This window comes from Sceloporus undulatus, chromosome 6, assembly GCF_019175285.1.
Source record: "Sceloporus undulatus isolate JIND9_A2432 ecotype Alabama chromosome 6, SceUnd_v1.1, whole genome shotgun sequence".
Lineage (NCBI taxonomy): Eukaryota > Metazoa > Chordata > Lepidosauria > Squamata > Phrynosomatidae > Sceloporus > Sceloporus undulatus.
Genome location: NC_056527.1, coordinates 6,764,066 through 6,788,605, shown reverse-complemented (window position 1 = coordinate 6,788,605; position 24,540 = coordinate 6,764,066). Strand labels below are relative to the sequence as shown.

Below are 24,540 nucleotides of genomic sequence, written 5' to 3'. Positions count from 1 at the left end.
TGAGCATTCCAGGAAACATACACGCCGGCAATCCTTATGAAGACGACTCCAATTTCTATATTCCGGACAGATTTTTTTCCTCCTCCTTCTTCCCCCAGTTTCTTTTTTTCTTGTTATTCCAGCCGTCGCAAATTTATTCGCCTCCCATCAAGGTGAAAAGCTGGCTGGAGGACATGTCAGTCAATGGTACCTGCTGGTTATATTAATGGCTAAATCCTCCAAGAGAAGGCAGAAGGAACATGTTAAGATAAGCAGGAAATTGAAGAGTTACAGGAAATATTTTGAGATTAGGTTCTCAAAAGCACCCATATTTCTGAAAAAGACTTGAGGAATTTAGTTCACATCTTCTCAGAGGAGGGATGGACTAATCTGTCCATTTTGGAGTGTTCCACTATGGCTCTTGAGACCAGGGTTCGAATCTCCGCTTGGCCGTGAAAACTATTGTATGACCTTGGGCAAAACACATGCTCTCAGCCTCAAGGGACGGCAATGCAAACCACCTCTGAACAAATATTACCAAGAAAAGTCCATGAAAGGGTCACCATAAGTCAAAAACAAGTTGAAGACTGGTAAGGGGCTTCAAAGGTTGCAAAGATACAGCCTAGGGGCCACAGGTAGTCCATGGGCCACAATGTACTCACGTCTTTACTAAACAAAGTACATTTGATATCTGGATTTGAACCAGGGGGCCTTTCACACTACACAGTTTCAGCACCATGATTCCACTTTTAACAACCATGGTTCTATTCTATGGAATCCTGGGGTTTGTAGCTTAGTGAGGCACTAGAGCTCTCTGCTGAAAAATTCTGCCAAGTATCTCTCTGTAAACTGCAAATCCCAGAATCTGCAGGATGGAAACACGGTTGCTAAAGTGGGATCTTTAAATAAATATAAATAAATAAATAAATAAAGTGGGATCTTAGTGCTAGAATTGTGTACAGCAGGCCCTTGGTATCGGTGGGCTCTGGTTCCAGAACACCCCATGAATACCCAAATACGTGAACGCTCATGTCCCATTATATACAAACTCAAGTCCTATTATATACAAACTCAAGAAATACCCAAACAAAATGGGGTCCCTTGTATAAAATGGCAAAATCATGGTTTGCTATTTAGAATGTTTTGGGGTGTGTGTGTATTCAGTCCATAGATGGGTGAATCCATGAATACGGAGGGCCAACTGAAAAGTACCCCAGTGACACAGAATCCTTTCTTTGCTATCTGTCTGTATGCATTCTCTCTTTCTCTTGCTCTCTCTTCATTTCTCCTTGCTTGAAAAAGCAAAACCACAACAAGACAGCTGTCTTCTAAATTCCACAGTCATTTGGTGCCTTTGAACTGGAATTGGATGCTTCAGTCCAAAGCCTCCCATAATTGGACGACTGGAGCAGTTTCCTAAGTCTTTTGGCCCATCTGCTTCCCTCTTTTTTGATAACTGGTTTTCCTCCCCTTGAGATGGTTTGTTTTATAGAGTTTATTAAATTACGAAGAGGCTCTTCGATGCCAGCTCCAATCTGTTGGGCTTGGAGCAGCTTGTGTACACAACGTAAAATGCTAAAATAAGCAGAATAAACCGAAAAGCAAACAGAATCTTGACCTTACAAACAGAGGAGGGCGAATGGGAGATCTCAGAGAAAAATGGGGTGTTACATGGTTAGGACTGCAATGCCCTACATATACATCCTTTCTTTTCCTCTGTTCGGCAACACATTGCTACTTACAAACATTAAAGCAGATATTGTAAAACCATCCAAAGCGTTCAAGTTAACATAGAATTAAATCAGCCCTAGAATTAAGAGCCAATGTGGTGCAGTGGTTTGAGTTTTGGATTAGTACTTTGGGAGAGCATAGTTCGAATCCCCACTCGGCCATGGAAACCCATAGAATGGCCTTGGCCAAGTCACACTCTCTCAGCCTCAGAGGAAAGCAAGGGCAAACTCCTTCTGAACAAATCTGGTGGAGAGAACCCCATGATGTGGTTCTTAGGCTCACCGGAAATGACTTAGAAAATGACTTGAAGGCACACAACGCATCTCTTGGATTAAGGACAATTTAAAACGTATCTACTGAACAAAAGGCAACAAATAAAATCAATAACTCTAAGCAGTCCATTCCCTCCAAGCTTACTGTAATTTTTAAAAAGTCTTCACCTGCTGATGGAGGATCCTCTTTATAGGTTTCAGAAGGAAACTCACTTTTTTGAAAGGGGCTTTATAATTTTTTTTCACCTCCTTTGAAAACCTTGTAAAGCCATGGCCATTGCCACATCATGTGGCAGGGAGTTCCATAAGCTTATTGTGCACTGTCTGAAGCCATCTTTTCTTTCCCAAATCTAGCTGTACCGTTTGGTAAGGTGAAGGAAAGCTGGATATCTTGGTATTCGTTTTTGTGTAAAAAAAATTTAAACCAGAGATAAGGGAGTCTTCAGACGATAAGCTAGTTGTGTCTCATTACCGCCATCCCTGGACTTTTGCATAATGGTAATATTGAACGCTCTTTTTATTAAAAGCCTACAAGAAAAGCCAGTTTAAAAATCTATCAACCCAAGAAATAAAACGAAGCACATCAGTATGCAGTATACAAAATGTACTGTCACTAAAACTCATAAAATCCCTTGTTTTAACAGGGAATACATTAGCTGCTCAGCAGAATCACCATTTATTATTTCCACAGGCTTGGCCAGTCAAATATATTTCAAAACCAGCAGCCAAAACGGAAGTAGAATTAGAGAAGATTGCACATTTTTAAAAAAGCATTTGTACATGTGATGTTTAAAACGGTTTGGAATGTTTATGTTGGATTATGGTGAGAACACAGCAAACTCATTTTGGCATTTGATCATCCTTGTGCAACAAACAGTGCAAGAGAGAAGGTGAAATACATATGTTTGTATCAATCCCCAATCTGGATTTAAGCTTCAATCCAATTGCTACTCCCAATTAAAGTTAAACCCAGGGAATCAATGGCATTTACAAATAGAATCACAGAATCACAGAGTCGGAAGAGGCCACAAGGGCCATCTAGTCCAACCCCCTTCTGCCATGCAGGAACTCTCAATCAAAGCATCCCCGGCAGATGGCCATCCAGCCTCTGTTTAAAGACCTCCAAGGAAGGAGACTCCACCACTCTTTGAGGAAGCATATTCCACAGTCGAACAGTTCTTGCCATCAGGAAATTCTTTCTAATGTTTGGGTGCAATCTCTTTTCTTCTAGCTTGAATCCATTGCTTTGTGTTCTATTCTCTGGAGCAGCAAAAAACAAGCTTGCTCCATCCTCAACGTGACACCCCTTCAAATATTTAAACGTATCACCCTTAACCATCTCTTCTCCAGGCTAAACATACCCAGCTCCCTAAGTCTCTCCTCACAAGGAATGGTTGTTTTCAGATCTTTCACAATTTTGTTTGCCCTCCTCTGGACACACTCCAGTTTCTCAACATCCTTTTTGAAGGGTGGTGCCCTCATGATAGGTTTGGCTCTGAGTCACCATTACAGATGGGTAATAATTATATTTGATTTGTCTTTTAAATAAGATCTTGCAAAAATCTGGAAATTTCTTTCCACTCTTAAAAAAAAATCAGCAGAAAGAACTTGATTTTTTTACAAAAATCTACAAATGGGGGAGAAAATGAAACTTGCCTATTTGCTTATCCAGGTTTTAACTCACAATGGTGGCCACCTGGTGGATCTGCCCTGGGTTTCTGTTTAGACTGTAACAGTGTTCTCCAAGATCCAGAAGCTATTTTGATACAGGATACAGAACTTTGGACAGCTCCTTCAAAGTCTATAGCCGGGCCTTCACATTTGTGGCTTTGACTTTGGTGGATTTGATTATTCATGGATCTGATTGATAAGTTCTGTCTAGGAAGTTCTAGGTCCTCCAGCATGACTCTGCCAGAAATTGACCAGAAGGTTCTTCACAATGGAGAACCTAGCGATTATAAAGAAGACATTTCTCTAGGCATTTGTAGGTCCTCCGGTTCCATTTTATGGCCACCTTCTACTGGATGTTGGCCATAGAGTTGCCCTGGATGACCTAGAGATTTCTAGAGAAGTGTTCTCACAGGGTTTTTAAAAACATTTTTTAAATTTGCATTTTGTTCACTTTCATAGGGGTCCTGCACCCCTAATCCCAACAAATGTAGACAGCTCACTGTATAATAAAATCCAAAGAAGATTTGCTGCGCCGATGATATGCAAGCCTTTGGATGCTCCATATCAGTCAGCTACAATATGATCCTCTCCATACAGTGAACAGCCTTATCTATTCAATTGATTGAGTAACGTAGGTTGACAATTTTGGCTAATTTGAGGAAGACTTATCCAGAAATTTGGGGCGGGGGGACCCTGAAGATTCAGACAGCAAAACCATCTGCTTCGTCCATCCCTTATCTCCATGACTTAAGCAGAACAGCCGCTGTTACAAGCAACCATACAGGATGCAATCCTACTCAGACACCAAATCCTCAGCAAAGGGCAAAAGCTTTTTTGCAGACAGAGAACTCCAACACATTTCCAATAAGCAGAACAACAATGAGAGAGCAACTCTTCCTGCCTCCCACCTACAGCTCCCAGCTAAATCCTGGCAACAGCCATTCATGATTTTGCAATCTCAAGGCTGGGGAACTGCAAAGCACTCGACAGGGAGCTGTCCTTGAAAACCGTTCAGATGCTTCCGCAATGACAGAAGGTGGTGACCTGTTTCTTGGTGATGGAAAGCAGCATACTATAGGCCACTTCGGCAGCTATGATGACATATAATTGTTTCCTTTTTTTAAAGAAAGAGCTCCTCCGTTGTTGGTGGAGGGCAGCTGTGACTCAAATTGATAATAAGCACCAGCAAGAGCCATGGAACAGGTACCTGCCTTTGCTACTGTAATGCTCTTACTCATGAGGTCTCTGTCCCTAATGCATTTAATATAGGGTGCGTGCTGTATATTTGTATTTTAAAAATGTAACACTTGGGTTTCCACTCAGTTGCTCATCCCAAACAGAGTACACTCATAGAATCAAGAAGATTTACATAACTGTTGGCAGACTGTTAAGGAATGTAACTCTTTGCTCATTTTATCTTTGCAGGGAAGAACAAAGGATTTCAAGGATATTCTTGCACCATTTCCAATAGTGATCAGATGTCATCACCACAAAGGAGGACAAGGCATGATAAAAAGTAGGATGTTCAGGAAAAAATGTTAGGGCATTACCAAATAAAAGCAAGGAACACTAATATAAATGTAAATTCATGCTCTCAATCATGCTCAAACTGGAGGACATTTTGAAATTCCTACTGGACAGAAGGTTTGAAATGTAGGAAATGCCCTGGTCAACCTGACCCTTGGTATTTACTCTGGTTTGGTTCAAGGATCCCCTGGGGATAAGAAAATCCATGGATGCTCAATTTTAAAAAAATATTTGCAGGCCACGGATGATCAAATCCATGGATAAAGGAACTGTGGATATGGAGGGCTGACTGTACAAAAGTTTTTGTCCATTTTGCAAACGGTTGCTCTTTGCTTTGGAGAGAAGTGATGAGGGGGTGATTCTGTCCAGGGACAGGTACTCTTTAACATCTTTATACTGTCCTATGTGATGAAATAAAAGGTATGATTATCAAATTTGCAGATGACACAATACTGTGGACAGGGAGCAAATACTTCAGAGGATAAGATCAGAATTCAAAATGATCTTGACAGACTGAAGAGCTGGGGTAAAACTAAGAAAATGAATGTTAACAGAGAGAAATATAAGGTACTGTACAGTACTACATCTAGATGGGTGCCACCTGGTTTGAAAGCAGTACATGAAAGCAATGTGAATTCAGTTCATTCTTTGCTTAATATCTCAAGGGAAAAAAGAAAAGGGAACAACTTCTTCATGCAGTATGCAGTTACCTTATGGAACTCACTGCCCCAAGCTGTAGTGATCTCTATTAGTTTAAGTGGTTTTATAATGCAATTCATCCAATTTAAGGAGGATGAAAATGTAAAGAATTTAAGAAAAGCCTTGTTAGGTCACAGCAATGTCCCGCCTGATCCAACATTCAGTTGACACAGTGGCCGATCAATTGCCCATGGGATGTCCACCAGAAAGACATGAATACAACTGCACCCTCCATCTTGTGATAGTTGTGATGTTAATAGAATCTCTGTGTTTAGAAGCAGTGTACCACTGTACACCAAATGCTGAAGACATGAAAGAGAAAAGGGCTGCCTACTTCGTCATCTTCCTGTAAGTATCTCCAAAACATTGTTGTAGAGCAAGAATGGAAAACGTGTGGCTTTCCAGATGATGTTAGACTGCCATCAACTCCCATCAACCCTGGCCAGCATAGTCAATTGTAAGGGATGATGGGAACCAAAATCTACCCTTCTTTGGTCCAGTGCCACAACTAGAAACAGTTGTGAGTATTTACAAAATTGAATAAAAATTGAATTTATATATATACACACACACAAGGAAGAAAATGAAAGTGGATGCTGGATTCCCTGGGCCTTTGCTCTGATCTAGCAAAGCAGTCTTCTCCTGCCTGATCATTTTCAAACTTGTAAGTAATCCATTTATGAGGCACCACACAGGTTTTGTTATGTTATAAAAATGCCTTCCCATTTGGCTTATTTTATTTTTGTGCTCTGGTTTTATTATTTCAGTTTTATTGCATTTTCAGCACCCTTGCAATAATGTTTCCTCTCTGTTGTCCTCTCCCTTTCTGCTTTCTTTAGGCTTAATCACAACTAAGGCATTTGATGAAAGATACCACATCCCTTACCATACACATACACAGTGGCCTGCTTCAGAAAACACAACACACACACACACAAGAATATGCAACATTGAAAGAACAAGCACTGAGCTCAACTGTGGCTTCTGCCATTCCTCCTTCTCCATTCCTTTTCCAGCATTAACTATAAGGGCATTTGGAAGCATCTGCTTCATGGTTTAAACCAAGGGTGAGTAATGTTGGCACTACAGATGTCACTGGACTGCAAATCCCGTCACCCTTAACAATTAAGTATGCTGGCTAGGGCTCTTGGGAATTGCAGCCCAACAACATCTGGAGGGCCACAGCTGCACACCCCTGGTTTAAAAACTAGCCATAATTTGTGGCTACATCTCAATTAGGTAAACCTGGATTAGTTTAACTGTTAAATTGCAATAAGGCAATACCAACTTCTGATTTCAGATCATGGCTCCTTTCAAGAACATAGTTTTCAAACTCTGGGTTAGGGCTACTGGGAGATGTATGAAAACATGGGTTGTGTCACAAGCTGCCTACCTGGTCCAATATTAGCCGGTTAATAGTTTTATTGCTCACCATGGCTCTAGAAAACCTGGGCAGTAGCACCAGCTAATAATGAAACTCAAAGGAGAATCACTGGGGAGAATCCACTCTTGGCTTTAAATTGAAATTTAAAGGAACTGTCTAAGTCAGTGCTTTGGACATCTCCTTCCAAGTTGGGAGTAAGATTCAGAATGGATTTATCATCCCTCTGACATGGAAGTCACCATTTAGCTCTGTCAAAATCATTGCAACTGACCATAAAGTGTAATGTAGAGTGATGTACTGGTTTGAGCACTGGACTGGAGAACAGAGTTTAAATCCCTGCATGGACATAGAAAGCTATTAGGTGACCTTGGGCCGGTCACACACTCTCAGCCTCCGAAGAAGACAAAGGTATACCACCTCTGAACAAATCTTGCCAAGAAAACCCTATCTTAGGGGCACCATAAGTCAGAAATTGCTTGAAGGCACACAATAGCAACAACAACATGACAACATGGTTTGAGTGTTAGACTAGGACATTGAGAGACCAGGGTTTGAATTCCTGCTTGGCCATGAAAACTCAGTGAGTGACCTCAGTGGGCAAGCCACACTCTCTCAGCCTCAGAAGAAGGCAAATGCAAATCCCCTCTGAACAAATGATAGGGTTGCCATAAGTCAGAAATTACTCGAAGGCACACAACAACATAAATACATTTAGAAGAAGAGAAAGAATAGGAAAGGGAAATTAGTGATTTCAGGCACCCCGATACAGCTTTAGTTTTAATGAACTTTTTCAGTAACTCTTGAAACCTAGATCATAAGTTGTAAATATGAAAAACTTAATAAAATATAATAAAAAACACCCTAGATCATAAGGGATAATGAAATATCGATCACAAAATAGAATGCTTTTTCTATACTGCACCTTGTGGATTTTGAATTTGAATGGACATTCTTGCACACCAATGGCACATATAAGTCTGTCCCTGGCTTTCCACTCCACTAAACGCATCTGAGGAAGTAGACTGAAGTCTATGAAAGCTCATGCCGCCAAATTCTTTCTTTCAGTTAGTCTTAAAGGTGCTACAAGATCTCTCTACATACTTGCCACCATAGTTTTGCTTTCATCTGATCCAAACATAGCTGAATAACAGCACAAAAACCAACTGTACACCCACATTGCAAAGTGGTCAGGCTGAGGGCAAGGATGAGCCACTGTTTGTCCAAGCCACCTAGTGTGAATACCCAACAGGAGTTAGATTTGAACAGGGACCCCACTCACACCTAACAGTTTATAGCAATATTATTCCATTGTAGTGGCCATGCCTACATCCTATGTCATCCTGGTGAGGGACTAGAGCTCTCTAGCTAAGAATTGTTAATACGCCTCCCTAAACTGAGCCAGTGAGATTTCATGGTTTGAGCACTGGACTATGACTCTGGAGACAAGGGTTTGAATCCCTGCTTGGCCATAGAAACCCACTGGGTGACCTTAGGCAAGCCACACTCTCTCAGCCTCAGAGGGAAGCACAAAACCCCTCTAAACAAATCTTGCCAAGAAAACTCTGTCATAATTTTGCCTTAACATCATCAAAAGTCAGAAATGACTTGAAGGCACACAATAACAAAAATTGTGCAACTAGGATTCCTTCCAGGGATGTAGCCGGGGGGGGGGGGGGAGGTCCATGGGGTCCGAACCCCCCCTTCCATTAGATACAATGAATGGTGTGCGCCGCCATGTCCAAACCCCACTATAATGGTGGCACTTAGTCTGGACCCCCCCTTCCCAAAATCCTGGCTACATCCCTGTTCCCTCAGATGAAACCACACACTTAAAAGTGGTATTACAGTGCTTTAACTGGATAGTATGGAATGACCCCAGGGTGTCCCCTTGGTTTTTTGCTCTCCCCCTTAGCCCTTTTGCTCTATCAGCTACCAAAGTGAGCATTCAAAACAAAGACGGGAATCATACTCTGGAGGTTGCTGGACTGCATTTCCCAACATCCCTCCCCACTGGCGATAATGAAAAGGGCTGCAGGGAGTTGCAGTCCAACAATATCTGGGAGGCAGCATGAGTCCCACCCCAACTTTGCAACAAGGTGATAGGTTGCACAATTACACAACTTTGGTGGATCTCCTGGGACCAAGAGAAAAGAATTATCCAACTTACAGATGATCTCCTAACCAGATTTGTCAGTTTGTATGTATGCACATTAATACACTCTTTTGGCACAGAAACATCCCTCAAAATAGGCTGGCATTTCAGAACATTCTGAACTAGTCTATGCCAGTGGCACTGTGGACTCCGATGTTCAATGCAGTGTGACTCTGCTCTGGGCTTTAGTTTGGCATTTAAACAAACAACCCAAGAAGCTGAACATACTTTGGAGAGAGGATTTAGCAGCATGGATAACTCCTTTAAACTTTGGAGTAAAACACAGAGGAGATTCACTGTGCCACTAATATGGATGCCATATTGTTATGTTATTAAGGTCTTTCCACTTGCCTCTCATGAGCAACGTGACACACCCTTCAAATGATGCAACTCCAGATTATTTGGTGCTAAATTTGCACATGGTTATTTTGTCAAAAAAATGCACTTTTTATGCAGAAAATATTACTGCACAGAAATACTATTCTCTAAGGAGGATTTGCTGTCACCTGCGCAGAAAACTCTTTTTCCTGTGCAAAACAACTTGGTGTTGATTTTGCACCCAGCAAATCTCAAATTGTGAACAGACTCCAAAAAGACCATGGTTTTCAAAAACTGTTTCAGAGTGGAAAGAAAATTGTTACAATTACTTGTTTGTTCCTTTAAAAGAAACTTAGTGAAGAATTATGTCCGTTACGTCTTAGTGAAGAATTATGTCTATTATTCCCTGCCTGTGAAGTTGGTCAACCTGAGAGACAGACTTCCATCCTATTGCTAATCCAACTGGAATAGATCCATTGAATAAACTGGATTTACAGAAATGTTTCATTCAGTCATTGATGAAATCGGTCTATTCTAGGGATGATTACCAGTAGGATGCAGGCCAGAGTGACTAGTTTATGGTCATTCAGTAAATCTGATGACTTTCTGGGTTGAGTTCCTGAATTGCCCAAGTTCCTGTGCCATGCTCTAACCAATGCACCAAACTGTCTCTTAAGCAGGGGCATCCATGGCTCTCCATATCTGTCTGTACTTGCCCAACTTCCCTACTATATCAAGAAGCATAAGCAAAAGGGAATATCAAAAATGCAGTGAATGCCGACATTCAGAAGTGAAGACTAGGTGAATGTCACACATGTCCAAAATTAGAGCGCTGTTCCCCTATTTTCCAGACACTCACATCTGAATTTTCTGCATTTAGGTAATGGTGTCAGCATTCATTGCCACATTCCTGAGCTTTCAAGCATTGCCAAATTAATCTTTGACAGCCAAAATTAATATAGAATAGTTTCCCCCAAAAGCTGAACACTGACTGACAAGCATCTAGAAAGCTGAATATTCAATTATGTGTATTCTGAAATATTTTAATTCTGAGCTATATGTAGAAATGGGGGATTTTTAAAATCTAATCATCAAAATCTGATGGACAGCTCCACGCCATCACAGAACAGATAAAGACGCAAATTGTTAAATAAAGACATAATTAATTAATTATCAAACAATTCCCAACTGAGTCGCATAATAATGATAATAATGATGATGAAGGTTATGTCTCTTATCTGCTTCAAGGCAGGGTACAACATAAATTAAAACACACAAAACAATTCAAACACATTAAGGTAAAACACACAAATATAGAAGACATTAAAATCATCCAACATGACATTAAAAATATACCATTTTAAAATTCATAAAAGTGGACTGGGTAGACTACTGGAAGAAATATATCTTTAATGCTGTTTTAAATTCAGACAGCATGTTTAGCTGTCAAATCTCTCCTGGCAGGTCATTCCACAGTGTACGGGCGGCTGATAGAAATGTCCGCTGGGTGACAGTTGCCATTCTAGTTCTGGCTGACTGAAATCAATGTTCCCCAGAGGACCTGAGTATCGTATAGTATAGTATAGTATAGTATAGTATTGTATAGGAGGAGGTGATTCCATAGGTAACCTGGACCCAAAGCACGTAGAGCTTTAAAGGTAATAATGAATGCTTTGTACTTTGCCGGGAAACTAAGTGGCAGTCCCAATTTGGGATTGAAAAGTGTTATTTCTACTACTGGCCAGGATTGTGTATCAATACTTGCACAAGGATTATATCAATACTTTGGCCACATCATGAGAAGACACGCCTCATTTGAAAAGACAATAATGCTAGAAAAGGTGGAGGGAAGGGGAAAGATAGGAAGACCACACTTGGACTCCATTAAGGAGATCACAGGTATGAATCTGCAAGAACTGAAAAAAGGAGTGGAAGATAGGGAGTCTTGCAGATGTCTGATCCACTGAGTTGCCATGAGTCGAGATTGACTTGAGAGTGGTTAACAATAAATTTGCACAAGCAGAAGTATCTATCTTGCATTTGCTAACATTTAGCTAATATACATACACACACACATACTCACGAGGTTTCCCGTTTAAAAAAAAGACCTCTGTTGCATTTCAGAGTAAGAAATTAATTATAGCATGCACTTTTGCAGCTTGTAGCCTGTGTTCCATGAAAGCTCATGCAATGGCATATTTGATAGCCTTTAAGATGCCACAGGATTCTTTGCTCTTGTTGCAGAAACCGCCTAAGACGGAAACCAAGCCTTTCTGGATTCCACATTGTTCACTGGCATGCATTTTTCAACTCAGTGCTTCAAAAGGTCCCAGCTTTCATTCTCCCTTGAGACAAAACAGAGCTAAGTTAATGAACCCAGAGGAGTAAGCCAAACTCTCCAAAGACAAAATCACCCTAAGTCAATGAACCCAGAGCATGACCGGTCACTGAAGGAAGGATTTCTATGCCTCTCTTTGGGAGCACAATGACTCCATTCCCACACAAAAACCATTCTGAGGGAAAGATGTTTGCATACTTCTTCTGACTGAGGCTGCCCTGTCAAGAACTCAGAACAGAATTGGGGATAAAACCTCCAAGGAAGGAAAGGAAAGGAAAGGAAAGGAAAGGAAAGGAAAGGAGAGTTGCTTTGCACTTACGAGTGGTGTTGTATTTGACTCCATTGATGAACTCCGGACAAGGTCTCTCCACCAATTCTCCGGCGCTTGTCTTGGGCCAGCAGGTCCCAATCTGATCTGTGGTGGCATTGCAGTAAGGACCTTCAATTTTTTAAATGTAAAAAAAAGAGACAAAAGAAGAGGAGTGACTCAGAAGGCACAGCAAAACAAGTGTTGACCCCAAAGGCAATCCCAACCCTCTTTCCTCCCTACCGTCAAATCCATCCTGCAACATATCCAAAAGGCTGCAGTTAGCATCCAATTCCTCAATGAAGTATTGGAGAATGATGGTCTCATTCATGGCTGTCCGGCCCTGGAGCATGCAGAACTGGAACGGAAAGGCTGGACAAGCGTGTCTACTTTTCCAGGTCCCTTTCTTTGTTCCTCCCTGCCTTTTCTTTGCAAATTAAGCTGTAGCAACCTCTGCCAGCTGATATGAATACATCCCTCTCTCTCGCTTTCTCTCTCTGCTCCAGTGTCTTGGAGGGTGGGCGGGCTGAGAGAGTGAAGCCCTCTAAGCGCTCCTGCTTTAAACAGCAGCTCAGGAGCCAATAAAATGACAGCTGGTTTCCAAAGAAGGGGCTATCCGTCCTGGTCGGTGCCTTTTCCTTTCCTCTCTTCTCAGCTGACACTTGGGAGCTGTCTATTCTCTGGCTTCTGCTATTGAGAGAATAGAGGGAGAGTGTGTGAGAGCAAGCTTTGTGTGCATGCAGTTTTGTCATCTGCTGTGATTGCCTTGATTATCTTTGAAGCAATAAACATGGAATGCAAATAAAATAAAATAAAATAAAATCCACAGCAGTTTGGGGTGTGATTCTGAAAAGGGTCACAAGATGACAGGGTTTGTTCATTTTCTTTCTTCCTCCAGGACTGAGCCAGCTCCTCCTGGTCCAGGTTTGCAGGGGTCTTGTTCACTTTCTCAAAGCACTGGACCAAGGAGTCGTGACTAAGGGGGCAGGATCACCATGGCAAAGGGAAAGAAAGGAGTTTTTGCACATGTTCAGGGGATGCACTGCTTTCCAGGGAGCTTCTGAATACAGGAAGTCCCATTAAATACAAGATATGATTCAGCTTCTCCGGGGGGAAAAATATCTTTTTAGCTCAATGCATAGGGTGAAGGGAGGGAGGTGTTAACCAGTCGTGGTCGGCCCAGAATAAATAATCTCTCATTGAAATTGCAGACTTCTTGGGGTGGTCTTTGATTTTGTCTGCACTAGCCTTATTCCAGCAAATATTTACCACGGCATGGGCTGCATCTTCACTGTAGAAATAAGGCAGTTTGGCACCACTTTAAATGATGTAGCACTCTCCTTTGGAATCCTTGAATTTATAGTTTTACAAGGTCTTAAACCTTCTCTGCCAAAGTGTGCCTGTGCCTCGCCAAACTACACATCCCAGGAGTCTGTAGGAGGAACCATCACAGTTAAAGGGGTGTCAAACTACATTATTTCTACAGTTATGTATACACCCCAAATCCCACTGAAATCCAAACGATGAGTTAAACCATGGCTGTCTTCAGGCACAACTTTCAAAAACACAAGGACTCACTTCACGTTTCTGTGCAAACTTATGGACAAGCAACATAAGCCTAGAAAGATTCAGAAGAGAGGACTGAAAAGCTTTGCCCTTCCCAGCTGATTCTTCTCTGAAAATGTCTTTCACCTTATTTCTGTCTCATATTTTTAACTTATAGACTGAATTCTGGAATTCGAAGCCCAGCAGAGGGAGAATCAGCTAACCGGGAGAGAAGCCACTGGAAGTAGCATCAGCAGGCATAGGATGATGGTATAGAAGACTATGAAAAGAGGTGGGTAAACATCTGGACTTCCAGATGTGGGTGTACTGCAACTCCCATCAGGCTTATCCAACCAGGGATCAAATTAAATGTAAAGTTTGACCCCCAGCTGGCTGGGTACTCCTCCGATTAACCCATTTTCACTCCCACAATGGGAGTTGTCAAATATGTTTGCTTGCCTTGGCACTTTGGCTTGCCAGTTAAATCCAGATTTACTTCCCAATGACCCATCACAAAACAAAGCAAGGCAAATGAAAGATGCATAGTTGAGGAAAACCATGTGCTGTGACAAACAGACATAGGACCCTAAAATCATAGAGCTGGGCCATCCAGCAGGAACACACAATCCAAACACTCCCTGACAGATGGCCATCCAGCTTCTGCTGAAAACTCTCCTACGCAAGAGACTCCATCACCCTCCAAGGCAATATATTCCACTATGAAACAGCTCTCGCTGCCAGGAGGTTCTTCCTAATGTTTAGGTGGAATCTTTTTTCATATAGCTTGAATACACCACTCCGTGTCTTAGCCTCTGGAGCATCAGAAAACAAGCTAGCTTCTTCCTCAACATGACACCCCTTCAAATATTTGAACATGGCTTCATGTCACTTCTTAACCTTCTCTTCTCCAGGCTAAACATACCCAAGTTCTCTAAGCCGCTCCTCATCTGGCATGGTTTATTCCATCGTGTTAAGAACCACTTCTTTTCAACATGTGCTACGTGGCTGTGGGTCAGACTAGATCTCTCCTGGAGGAATTCCAAAATATCCTCTATTTCCAACATGACTAAGAAGCACAATTTTATATTTCTATGCATGTTTTTAACTTTTATGTTGCAATGTCCTGCATTTTGCTTGAAATCTCCTACCTTGTGCAGGGGCTTGTCCTCCTTTGCAGTTATGATACATCTGGTCTCCCTGATCTAGTCTGATCAACAGCCAAGCATGAGAGATGATGTGAAATATAGTTTGTGCCCCATTGGGCAACCCTATCATTGCTGCCAACACAGAAAACAGAGGAACAGGCTCTGTGGAAAGCATTGTGGGTTGCACCCAGCAAGTCAGCCCAAATGTTTGCCTCTGTGGGCAAGGTGCTGTGGCTCCAAGGACCCCTTTAAGGAACCAAGTAGGGGGGAAATGCAATTTATATATTCTATAGTGGGAAGTTCTGTGTGCCTTGTATTCTTCAGTTCAAGCCACAGGCCTCATTAAGCATTGTCAGCGACAGAGAAAAAGCAAGCCAGTAAAACTAGCAGTGGGGCTGACATTCCCCCCCCCAAGAGTTGATATCACATTCATGGGTTCCTAAGCAACGGTGTCCTGCCCTTCCAATTACAAAGCGTAGAAGTGCAAGTCTTGTACCTTTTATCACATAGGAATCCCATAATGTCGCCCATCGTGCTTGTGTACCACTCTATGCTGTGCAAGCTCAATTATCTAATGGCCTGAATAATAAGAACATTCGGGGAGAAACTGGCTGCCTGATTCGGGGTTGATAGCCGTGTTGCCTCTAGGCCATGTTAATATATGAGACAGACCACACTGAAAGGTATCATCAGGTAGTTCTTTCCCCCTAGCTGGGTAACAAAACTTTTGGAGCAAAATGATTCATTGTTTAGGTAACTGGACATTGACTCTTCCACGCATGGAGCTTAGAAAAGTCACTTTTGGAGATGATGCCTCCTGAGAAACTCTTCACTCAGCATGGGTGGGGACCAGAGGATTTGGGGAGTAATAACCCAGAGGATTAACTTTTCCAAGCTCTACTTAAGTAATAGTTTAAGGCAAATATTCAGTGTAACTTATGCATTCCAACTATTTGGAAGGGGCAGTCCCAATTAATTCTCTATCATCAGACTTTATCAGATGTTTTTTTAAAAGTCCCAGGCTGCTTCTGCACTACAGAAATAATCCAGTTTGACAGCACTTTAACAGCTATGGCTCAGTGCTATGGAATTCTGAGAACTGTAGTTTATTGTGGCACCAGGGTTCTCTGACAGGGGAGGATAGATGTCTCATAAAACTATAGTTCCCAAAATTCCATAGCATTGAGCCATGGCAATTGAAGTGGTGCTAAACTGGATTATTTCTGCAGTGCAGATACCATCCACATTTCTCTCTCTTCTTCCCACTTTTCATGTTCTTAGCTTTTAAATTTTTTTGCAAAATTTCAGAGTGCAAAAGTAGCTTGCACTCCATCAGTGGTGATGGTGGTGGGGAGGATGGAGAAGATATGGCAAAATCTTGCCCTTCACAAGAGGCTCAGGCAAAAACAAACTGCTCCAGCCACTCCTAGCTTGCGTATTTTTCCACAATACTAACATTTGCCATCTTAACTACACTGTGATGTTGTTTGGCCACACATGCCCCAGGTTTGATATGTAAAACTGTGGGTCATCCAGATGCAAGTCCTCACTGATGAAACTTACAGACAACCTTAGGGCTACTCACTCCTTTCCAGCCTGAGCCACCTCACAGGGTTGTTGGAGAGGAAGAAAGCTCATTTTATGATGAAGGGTCCAACGCTGAACCAAACTGTCCAAAGTTGGGCCCAGAGCTTAGAAAGATTCCTTTTTGACCACGCTTTCCAGAATCCTCCACACCAGCATGGGGATTCTGGGAGCTGTTGCCCAAAAACTATAAAGCATTGGTTAAGGAAGGTCACAAGCCCTGTTCCCAAACCCTCAATGGATACATGTGGAGATGCATCTCATTCACATTTTGTGGAAAGGCCAAGCACTGCATTTTAAAAATGTCACAATTGCTTAAATCACACAGCAGCTAATGGGGGGGGGGGGGGATGACATTGGAATAATGTGAAGTTTAATAAATCTGATTTTTGCACTTTCCTTCTTAGCACTTTTTAATGGGCAATCTACAAAAATTGACAATGTTGTGCCCATATATTATCTTGGCAGGACTTCCTTATAGCTTCCTGGCACTACTTCATCATTCCCCCCACTCTTTTCTTGTGTAATAAGATTCACTTGCACGGTTTTTATAGGATTGGAGAATGGCAAAATGCATTCATGCCCTAAATAAAATACAGTCATGGAGTTGTTGGGAAATAACTTTTCATTTGGCCTATTAGAAATTCTTGTTTTGCTGGCAGTAAATATCCTTTTCATTTTTGTTTTGTTTTGCAGCTTAAGGATTCATCATCACAAATCTGCATATTGACAGGTTTTATTTTTTAATCAACCCATACTGTTGTCATATTTCATTTCTTAATAAGAAACTGTTTGTGCTGCAGTTGCCAGTGGAAAAAGGGAAAGGCTTGGCTCACCAAGTGAGAGAGCGGAGTAAGTCAGCGACAGCTGAGAACACAAGGGACTAAATCCAAATGCTAGAGTAAACCCATTCAATTAGTGGGATTTATACACCCTAAAGGCAGTAGAGCTTGTCTACTGCAGGATCAGCCCTGGTTAATACTTGGATGGGAGACCACCAATGAATACCAGGTGCTGTAGGCTATATTTTGGAGGAAGGAATGGGCAAAACCACCTCCGAGGATTTCTTGTCTAAGAAAATCCTTTCATGGGGTTGCCACAAGTTGATGTGAAAGCACATACAACACACAAATATAAGTGTTAGTTTACCATTCAGCTATTGTCTGAGCAGGTCAGCTCTAGTAGGGCTGAGAACGGGATTTGGAATTATGTGCCCATGACTACAAGTGGACCTTGGATGGTCCAGTGTGGCCTTTAGAAGACCTACCCCTGATCTCAGAACCCTCTCCAAACATGCTTCATCTTCAAGCTGATCAAATGCTTTAAAATGTTCAAATAGGATGTCAGAGCTGTAGCTATGGGGGCAGGTGGTGGTGGTGGATGAGGGCATTGGCCCGCAATAAGAATCCTCGCCCCCTAAATGAAATTTTAATCCAGGTCCCCAAATTTCAAGCATTGCAGAAAATGAGACAGTACTCACTCTATTTGCTATGTATGCTTGGCTCCACTTCAAGACTCAGCCTCCAGGTACATTAGCAAAACAAGAGTTTGATATGGACAATATGAATTCAAAGTCCTGATTGAGGACACATGGTGGACACATACTGGAGAACCATTAATGGCTGTTGTTTCCTCAGATGGGTCTGATGTAGCTGAAACTTTGCATCTACCCTTCATACTTTAACAAGTTTTATCAAAAGGGTAAGCAAGAAAACAAAAATAATGGCTATCTATGATCTACAAAAAATCATTCTAGATAATGAGAAATTTGAAATAGTGAGAGATACTATACATTGGATCAAATATCGATCAGTACAGTGATGGCAGTCAACAAACCAAAGGAAAGCTAGGATTAGGAAGGGCTGCTAAAGATATAATCTCAAGATATAAATCTGAACACCAAAGTGAGCATCAGCTAAACTGTCATATTGCCCATGACATGAGCACCGGACAGTGAAGAAAGTGGAAAGGAAGAAAATAAACTCATTTGATGTGGTGCTGGAGAAGAGGGCTGAGGATATTGTAGATGATCAAGAAGACAAACAAATGGATTCTAGAACAGATCAAGCCCAAACTCTCTAAACTAAACTGAAGCTGTCGTACTTTGGCCACATCATGAGAAAGCATGAATTACTGGAAAAGACAATAATGCTTGGAAAGGTAGAAGGCAGTAGAAAGAGAGGACAACCACTTACCAGGTGGCTAGACCCAATCAAAGGTGCCACAGGCCTGAGGACATGAGGTCTTGGAGATATCTCATCTACAGGTTCACCATGAGTTGAGGTCAACTCAAGGGCAGTCAACAACAACAACAATCAAAAGGCTAAACCATGGACAGTATTCCCAAGTGAACCATAAACCATGATGCAAAAATGATGAGACAAACCAGGAGGAAACCTGCTTATGTGCCTTGAGGAAGATCTGACTCTTGAGAAGCATCCCATGGTCTGCTTTGGTAGGTAAAATCAACCCTCTGGAGAGCATCTGCACATTTCTCCATTCTAGAAAATGGCAACCTCTTTAAAACTGGAGATGGGTGGAGTAAAATTGCTAATTTTGTGGCTTCTTCAGCTCTGTTGGAATGCATTCCCCTCAATTCCAATGATTCCTTAGGCAACTGGCTTCCCCATTTACACCAGTTTCAGTTTACATTGTTAGTCCAGGAACTCAGCCCTGATGTAAATCGAGATCTGCCTGTATTTTCTAGATCAAAAAGATGAAGACCATGGTAGAGAACAGAGCATGGGAAAATTTCTTTTTGGACTACAATTCCCAGCACCCCCTTGTTGGGGGATTTTGGGAGTCATCATCCAAAAAGGAACTCTTCCAAGCACTGATGTGGAGTTATTTCGGCTTCATCACCAGCAGCACACTGTTCTGGACTTAGTGATGCAGCTTACTGAATTCCACATAATTAAGCATTGGAAAATCGATGCCAGCAAATAACAGGCAGATCCATTTCCCTGCCATTAACTGCCTCTTTTAATAATAGCTTTGCCCTGACTTTGCTAAACGACATAGGAACTTTCTGGATTAAAAGAAACAGCATCCTCAGGAACATAGTTTGGGAAAGACATTTGCTCTGGCAGATCTTTTCATCAGTACCCAGAAAGCCTTAAGGCACAATCCAATAAAGGGCTCCTGGCATGCAAATCCCTTTGAAACAAATTAGAAACCTGAAAACAATAGTGGAACGTAGGCATTGTTGCCACCAGACTAATCGATTGCTGGGCCCATTTCAAAACAGGTGGTTTTACACATTACTCTGTCCATATGCTCCACAAAGCAAAATCCTTGCAGAATCAGAAAATGGCAGAAGCTATCCCACACAACTGATGGAATCACAGAGTAAGGAATAGGATTCCCAGGGCCAGAATCCTCCTTGGCAATCTTCAGAACAGAGGGAGGAATCTCAGGGTAATAGAACCACCTTAAAAAGTGTGTGCAGATTTCTTTTCCATTACTTAGGCACTGTACTTCTTCTTTCCTTTTTTAAAATCTCAGCAGCACACTCTGTGCAACTGTGGTTAAATGGTATCATTCTTAATAACATCAGCAAGGGCTTCCCTTTCTAACAGCACCAGTTATGATCATGATCATCTTTATTTATGTCCCGCCTTTCTTGGGACTCAAAGTGGCTTACACATTAAAAAGATAACTTAAACAAAAAGTGAACATTCAAACCAAATCAAACTATTGCCCATATGAAAAGCACATACACTCAGCTGTCTATATCCACAGATATTTTTATCCACAGATTCAAGCACCCATGGCTTGAAAATACATAAATCCCCCAAAGCAAACCATGGTTTTTGGCCATTTTATATAAAGTACACCATTTTACTATGCCACTGTATTTAATGGTGCTTGAGCATCCATAGATTTTTGTATCCACAAGGGGTCCTGGAACCAAACCCCAGTGGATACCAAGGGTCCACTGTAGACATTAAAAAGAGCTTAACAAGTAAAACAATACTATTACCATATTGACCCATCTCCTGTGGCATCACCAGAGGTTATCCCAAGGGCTCCAATTTTTCCTTCAAACCTTGAGGCCTCTCAAATAGTTCTGACATGGCAACCTGAGTTGGACAGGGTCCCAACAGTCATCTAGTCTAATCCTCTAAAATCTGCTTGAATTATTGTGTGAATATGTTGAGAAAGGGGAGAGAACGGTTGGTTGAAGTGAATGTTGTTCAGTGGAATGTATGAGATTTGCATGCAGCAGTTGGTAAATGACAGTGGTTGAGTTTGAGTGAAAGTAGGTTAGCCTGGGGTTTGAGAAGAGTGCAGCAAGAAAAGTTGTTAGAGGGGTTTGAGTTAGACTAGGGTTGGAGTGAGAGAGAAAAAGTTTGAGTTGAGTGATCTTGACTACTCTGAGGTTGCTCAGCTACAAGTGTCCTTGTTTCCATCTGTAACACGATGGAGGGCCCAAGGGAGCTAGATGTGTGTGAGAGAGGATTAACAGCCATGGACTGCTTTATAGGACTTGAAGCAGCTGCTGTCAGAATTACTTGTGTTTCAAGCCAAACAATCTGAGCAGTGCACCCATCCTGCTTATGGCCCTTTTCTGGAAATTCTGCTCTTTTATCTCCCTTTCTTTCCAAGAAAATATGAAGCAAAAATCCGACAAAGCTTCTTTCTGAGATGGAAAAAACAAGCAAACAAACCATTGCTCATAATGCACCCAGGAAAGTTCTCACATTCATTCATTCCAGTTATAGGTTGATCCGTGGAAGAGCGGGGCAGTTTCTCCCCTTTGGAAGGGGAACAGTAGCCTTCCCTCCCCGCTGGGCCCTTGGCCAGAGAAATGGAGATTTTTCTGCTTTGGCCACTGGAGGGCTCACAGTCATCTTTATGATGGCAAAGGTTGACAGTTTAATAGCAGGAAAAGAGGTGTGCAAGGGGTGTGGGTGGATGAAACCGAGCTCCCAGAAAGCTGCATAATGACTACTTATAACGTTCCAATTCCCTAGCTCATATCAAAGTCTACAAACATGCAAATCAAAATCAAATTTTATTTCACTGCAGTTTTTCATTGCTTAGTGAGCATAAAAGAGAGAGAGAAAGAGCATGCTTTTACAGATATCTGCAGTGAAAAATAAGGTGCTATTTGTCTGATGGTTCCAGGGCAGTGATTTCCAAACCTTGGTTCTCCAGGTGTTTTGCACTTCAGCTCCCAGAAGCTCTAGCCAGCTTGGCCATCTGTCAGGAATTCTGGGGTCAGAAGTCCAAAACATCTGGAAGGCCAAAGTTTGGAAACTAAACATTGTTTTCTGGGAAGATTTCTCCAGTTTTCTGAGTTGCATTACATCCAATGGGCAAGATCTTCCATTAGACCATGTAGCTACCATATCATGGCTATGCTCTGTATCCCAGGTGACCCACAAAATCCAGCTAAATATTCAAGAAGACCAAGGAGGGAGTTCTGTGGAGCTGGCAAGCAGTGCACTGAAAGATGATGCATTTAACTCCATCCCACCAGCAAGAGGCAATGAGGCACAGAAATGTGACAGGATCCTACAGGGTCCCTGTTTCTACTTGTTGTAACACTGGTGGGAGGGGGCTGGATCCATCATCATCATCCACAGACCTCTGAGCTTCGGTATAACTGCATGGAGTTTAAGGGCAGGGGGTCAGGCAGGGGGTGAGGCAGGGGGAAACAGATTCATTTGGCCCATGTAGACATGCCTCTGTTGTGACCAAGTGTAAAATATATGGCATTGAATACCAAAGAATAATGGCAAATTGGTGCCATGATCACAAATGTGAATAACAAACAGTTTATAGGATTGTAAGTTTAATATAATAATAATAATAAAATTTATTTATGGTCTGCCTTTTCCCATTGGGAATAAAAGCGGATTACAGCAATTGTAAAAACATCATGAAATAAAATTACAATTCAAAATAAATGGTCCCCTATCCTGACCCTCCCCCCAAACATAAAAACCTTGATCAAAACCGATTAATTTATCTTATGGCACTGTACTGCCTAACAATACAATGTCGTTGTGTGCCATTGAGTCGTTTCCGATTTATGCAACCCTAAGGTGAACCAATGCCAGCTGGAATTTCAGGAGGTGGGACACCATTCTGATACAGCAGTTATATCCCCAAAGCCTATGCTTAAAGACCAATGTTAAGATCTTACACCAAGCAGAAGGAGCATGATCCTTTGTATGCACAATCCTATGGACGTGTCTACATGGGCTGGGGTATTTCAGGGGCAGCTCAGAGTATGAGCTCCACAGCTGCCCCAACCTGCCCACATTATCTGGTCATCACAGTTGATGCACTTTGGGTGTGTAGAGGTCATTTCCACCATGTTTGGAGGCCCCTTGGACCTTTCCAGGAGGTTAAAAAAACATTTTGAGAATTTTTTCAAAAACAAAATTGCTCAAAGTTTCTAGGTGTTTGTGTGTTGGCATATCTATTACATTTTAGGGCTACCTGAACCAATTGAAGCAACAAAAAAGAAAGAAATGAATAGAAAGTGAATTCCTTTCATTTCTTATTGTTTAAAAGAGGCCTTTCCTAGATCTAAAATGACCCCAAAAGCCTCCAAAATAGAGTAATAATGCCTCATGCCCCCCCCAAGGAGTTTTGGGGCATTTATGAGGGGATTCTGCAGTGGTTTTTTTTGCAAATGTGGGTGTGATGGGAGTGTGTCCCTCCTTCTCAGGAACCAATGCAGCCCCCTACTTTTCCAAAGTTGTCCACCCCTGCTCTACCTCTTTGCACCCTTTTCAGCCCCCAACCTCAGCTGTCAGGTCCCTGGATGGGTTGCAAATGCAGCTTACTAGCACACTGTGGTCACAGTTCAGATGGAGGCTTACAAGAATGACTTTTCTGGGGGAAGAAGTAAAAGTGACTAGTGCTGAGCACTATTTTAAAAAAAGCATGCTCAACGTAATGTGCCAGTCGATTCTTGGGGAATCTTCACTTCCAACTTCTTGAAGGCAACAAAAAAGCCTAGAGCCAAAGCTCTATCTTTGGTAGAAAGCTGCTGTATTATAAATGTTTCCAAAGACATGACAGCAGCAAAACCTGAGTGGGTCTACCCTGGCCAAAATACTCTAAACTGCTCCTGGAGTATTCTGGCCCCACAGTTACCCCCAATTTCCCCTACTACCTTTGCATTCTGGAGAAACACCAGGTGACTGTCTACAAATTTTGGCTTTTACAAAATACATCTAAAGCCAAGTCAACTCAAGGACTTTTGTGTGTACATTTATAGCACTATAGAAATAAACAACAACAATTATAATAGTAATAACAATGCTACCGATCAGCTTCTGGGCCCAATACAAAGTGTTGGTTATTACCTTTAAAGCCCTACATGGCTCAGGTCCAAGTTCCTTGAAGGAACGCCTCTCCCTACACAATCCACCCCACACATTCAGACATCTGGAAAGAGATTACTAGAGTACTCAAAAATCAGACTGAAATCCACCTATGACATTTACTGCTGCTGCCCCCAGACTTTGGAACAACCTGCCAGAGGAGATCCATCTCATCAGCACCCTAGATGCTTTTAAGAAAGCATTTAAGATGGATCTCTTCCGGTGGGCTTATCCATTTGATCCACCATAATGGAACCTCGGTAATACCCTATCTTCCACTAATTTTATATAGGTATGGACAGTATTAATTTTATGAATTTGTCTTGTTCATTAATCGATGTAATTTTAGATAATTCGTGCTTGTTGTAATGCTGATTTTATGTGTTGTATTCCTGCCTCAATTCATGGGAAGAGGTGGGAAATATAAAGATATTATTATTATTATTATTATTATTATTATTATTATTATTATTATTATTATTATTATTATTATTAAAGTAGAATTATGCCTGAGTATCATTTTGCTGAATTGCCAGCCACAA

General features: G+C 41.7%; 1 protein-coding gene and 1 long non-coding RNA gene across 4 annotated transcripts in view; one reads left to right on the top strand and one right to left on the bottom strand.

The window, feature by feature from the left end:
• The window catches only part of CRHR2 (corticotropin releasing hormone receptor 2), a 110,358-nt gene extending 97,322 nt beyond the window's left edge, over nt 1-13,036 (bottom strand). The window contains exons 1-2 of one of the 3 annotated variants that reach the window (XM_042472198.1): nt 12,622-13,036; nt 12,391-12,510 (exon numbers count right to left, since the gene is read on the bottom strand). In XM_042472198.1, the coding sequence (XP_042328132.1) occupies nt 12,391-12,510; nt 12,622-12,730 (229 nt within the window). In that variant the 5' untranslated portion in view covers nt 12,731-13,036. Of the gene's footprint in view, nt 1-11,816; nt 12,055-12,390; nt 12,511-12,621 lie in introns of those variants that run through there. The other 2 variants (XM_042472197.1, XM_042472200.1) reach the window with 2 other exon arrangements.
• Nucleotides 13,037-14,103: 1,067 nt separating this feature from the next.
• On the top strand, nt 14,104-18,361 carry LOC121933012. The gene is made up of 2 exons (XR_006104447.1): nt 14,104-14,215; nt 17,349-18,361. It is a non-coding gene; the product is annotated as an uncharacterized LOC121933012 (long non-coding RNA).
• Nucleotides 18,362-24,540: the final 6,179 nt, after the last annotated feature.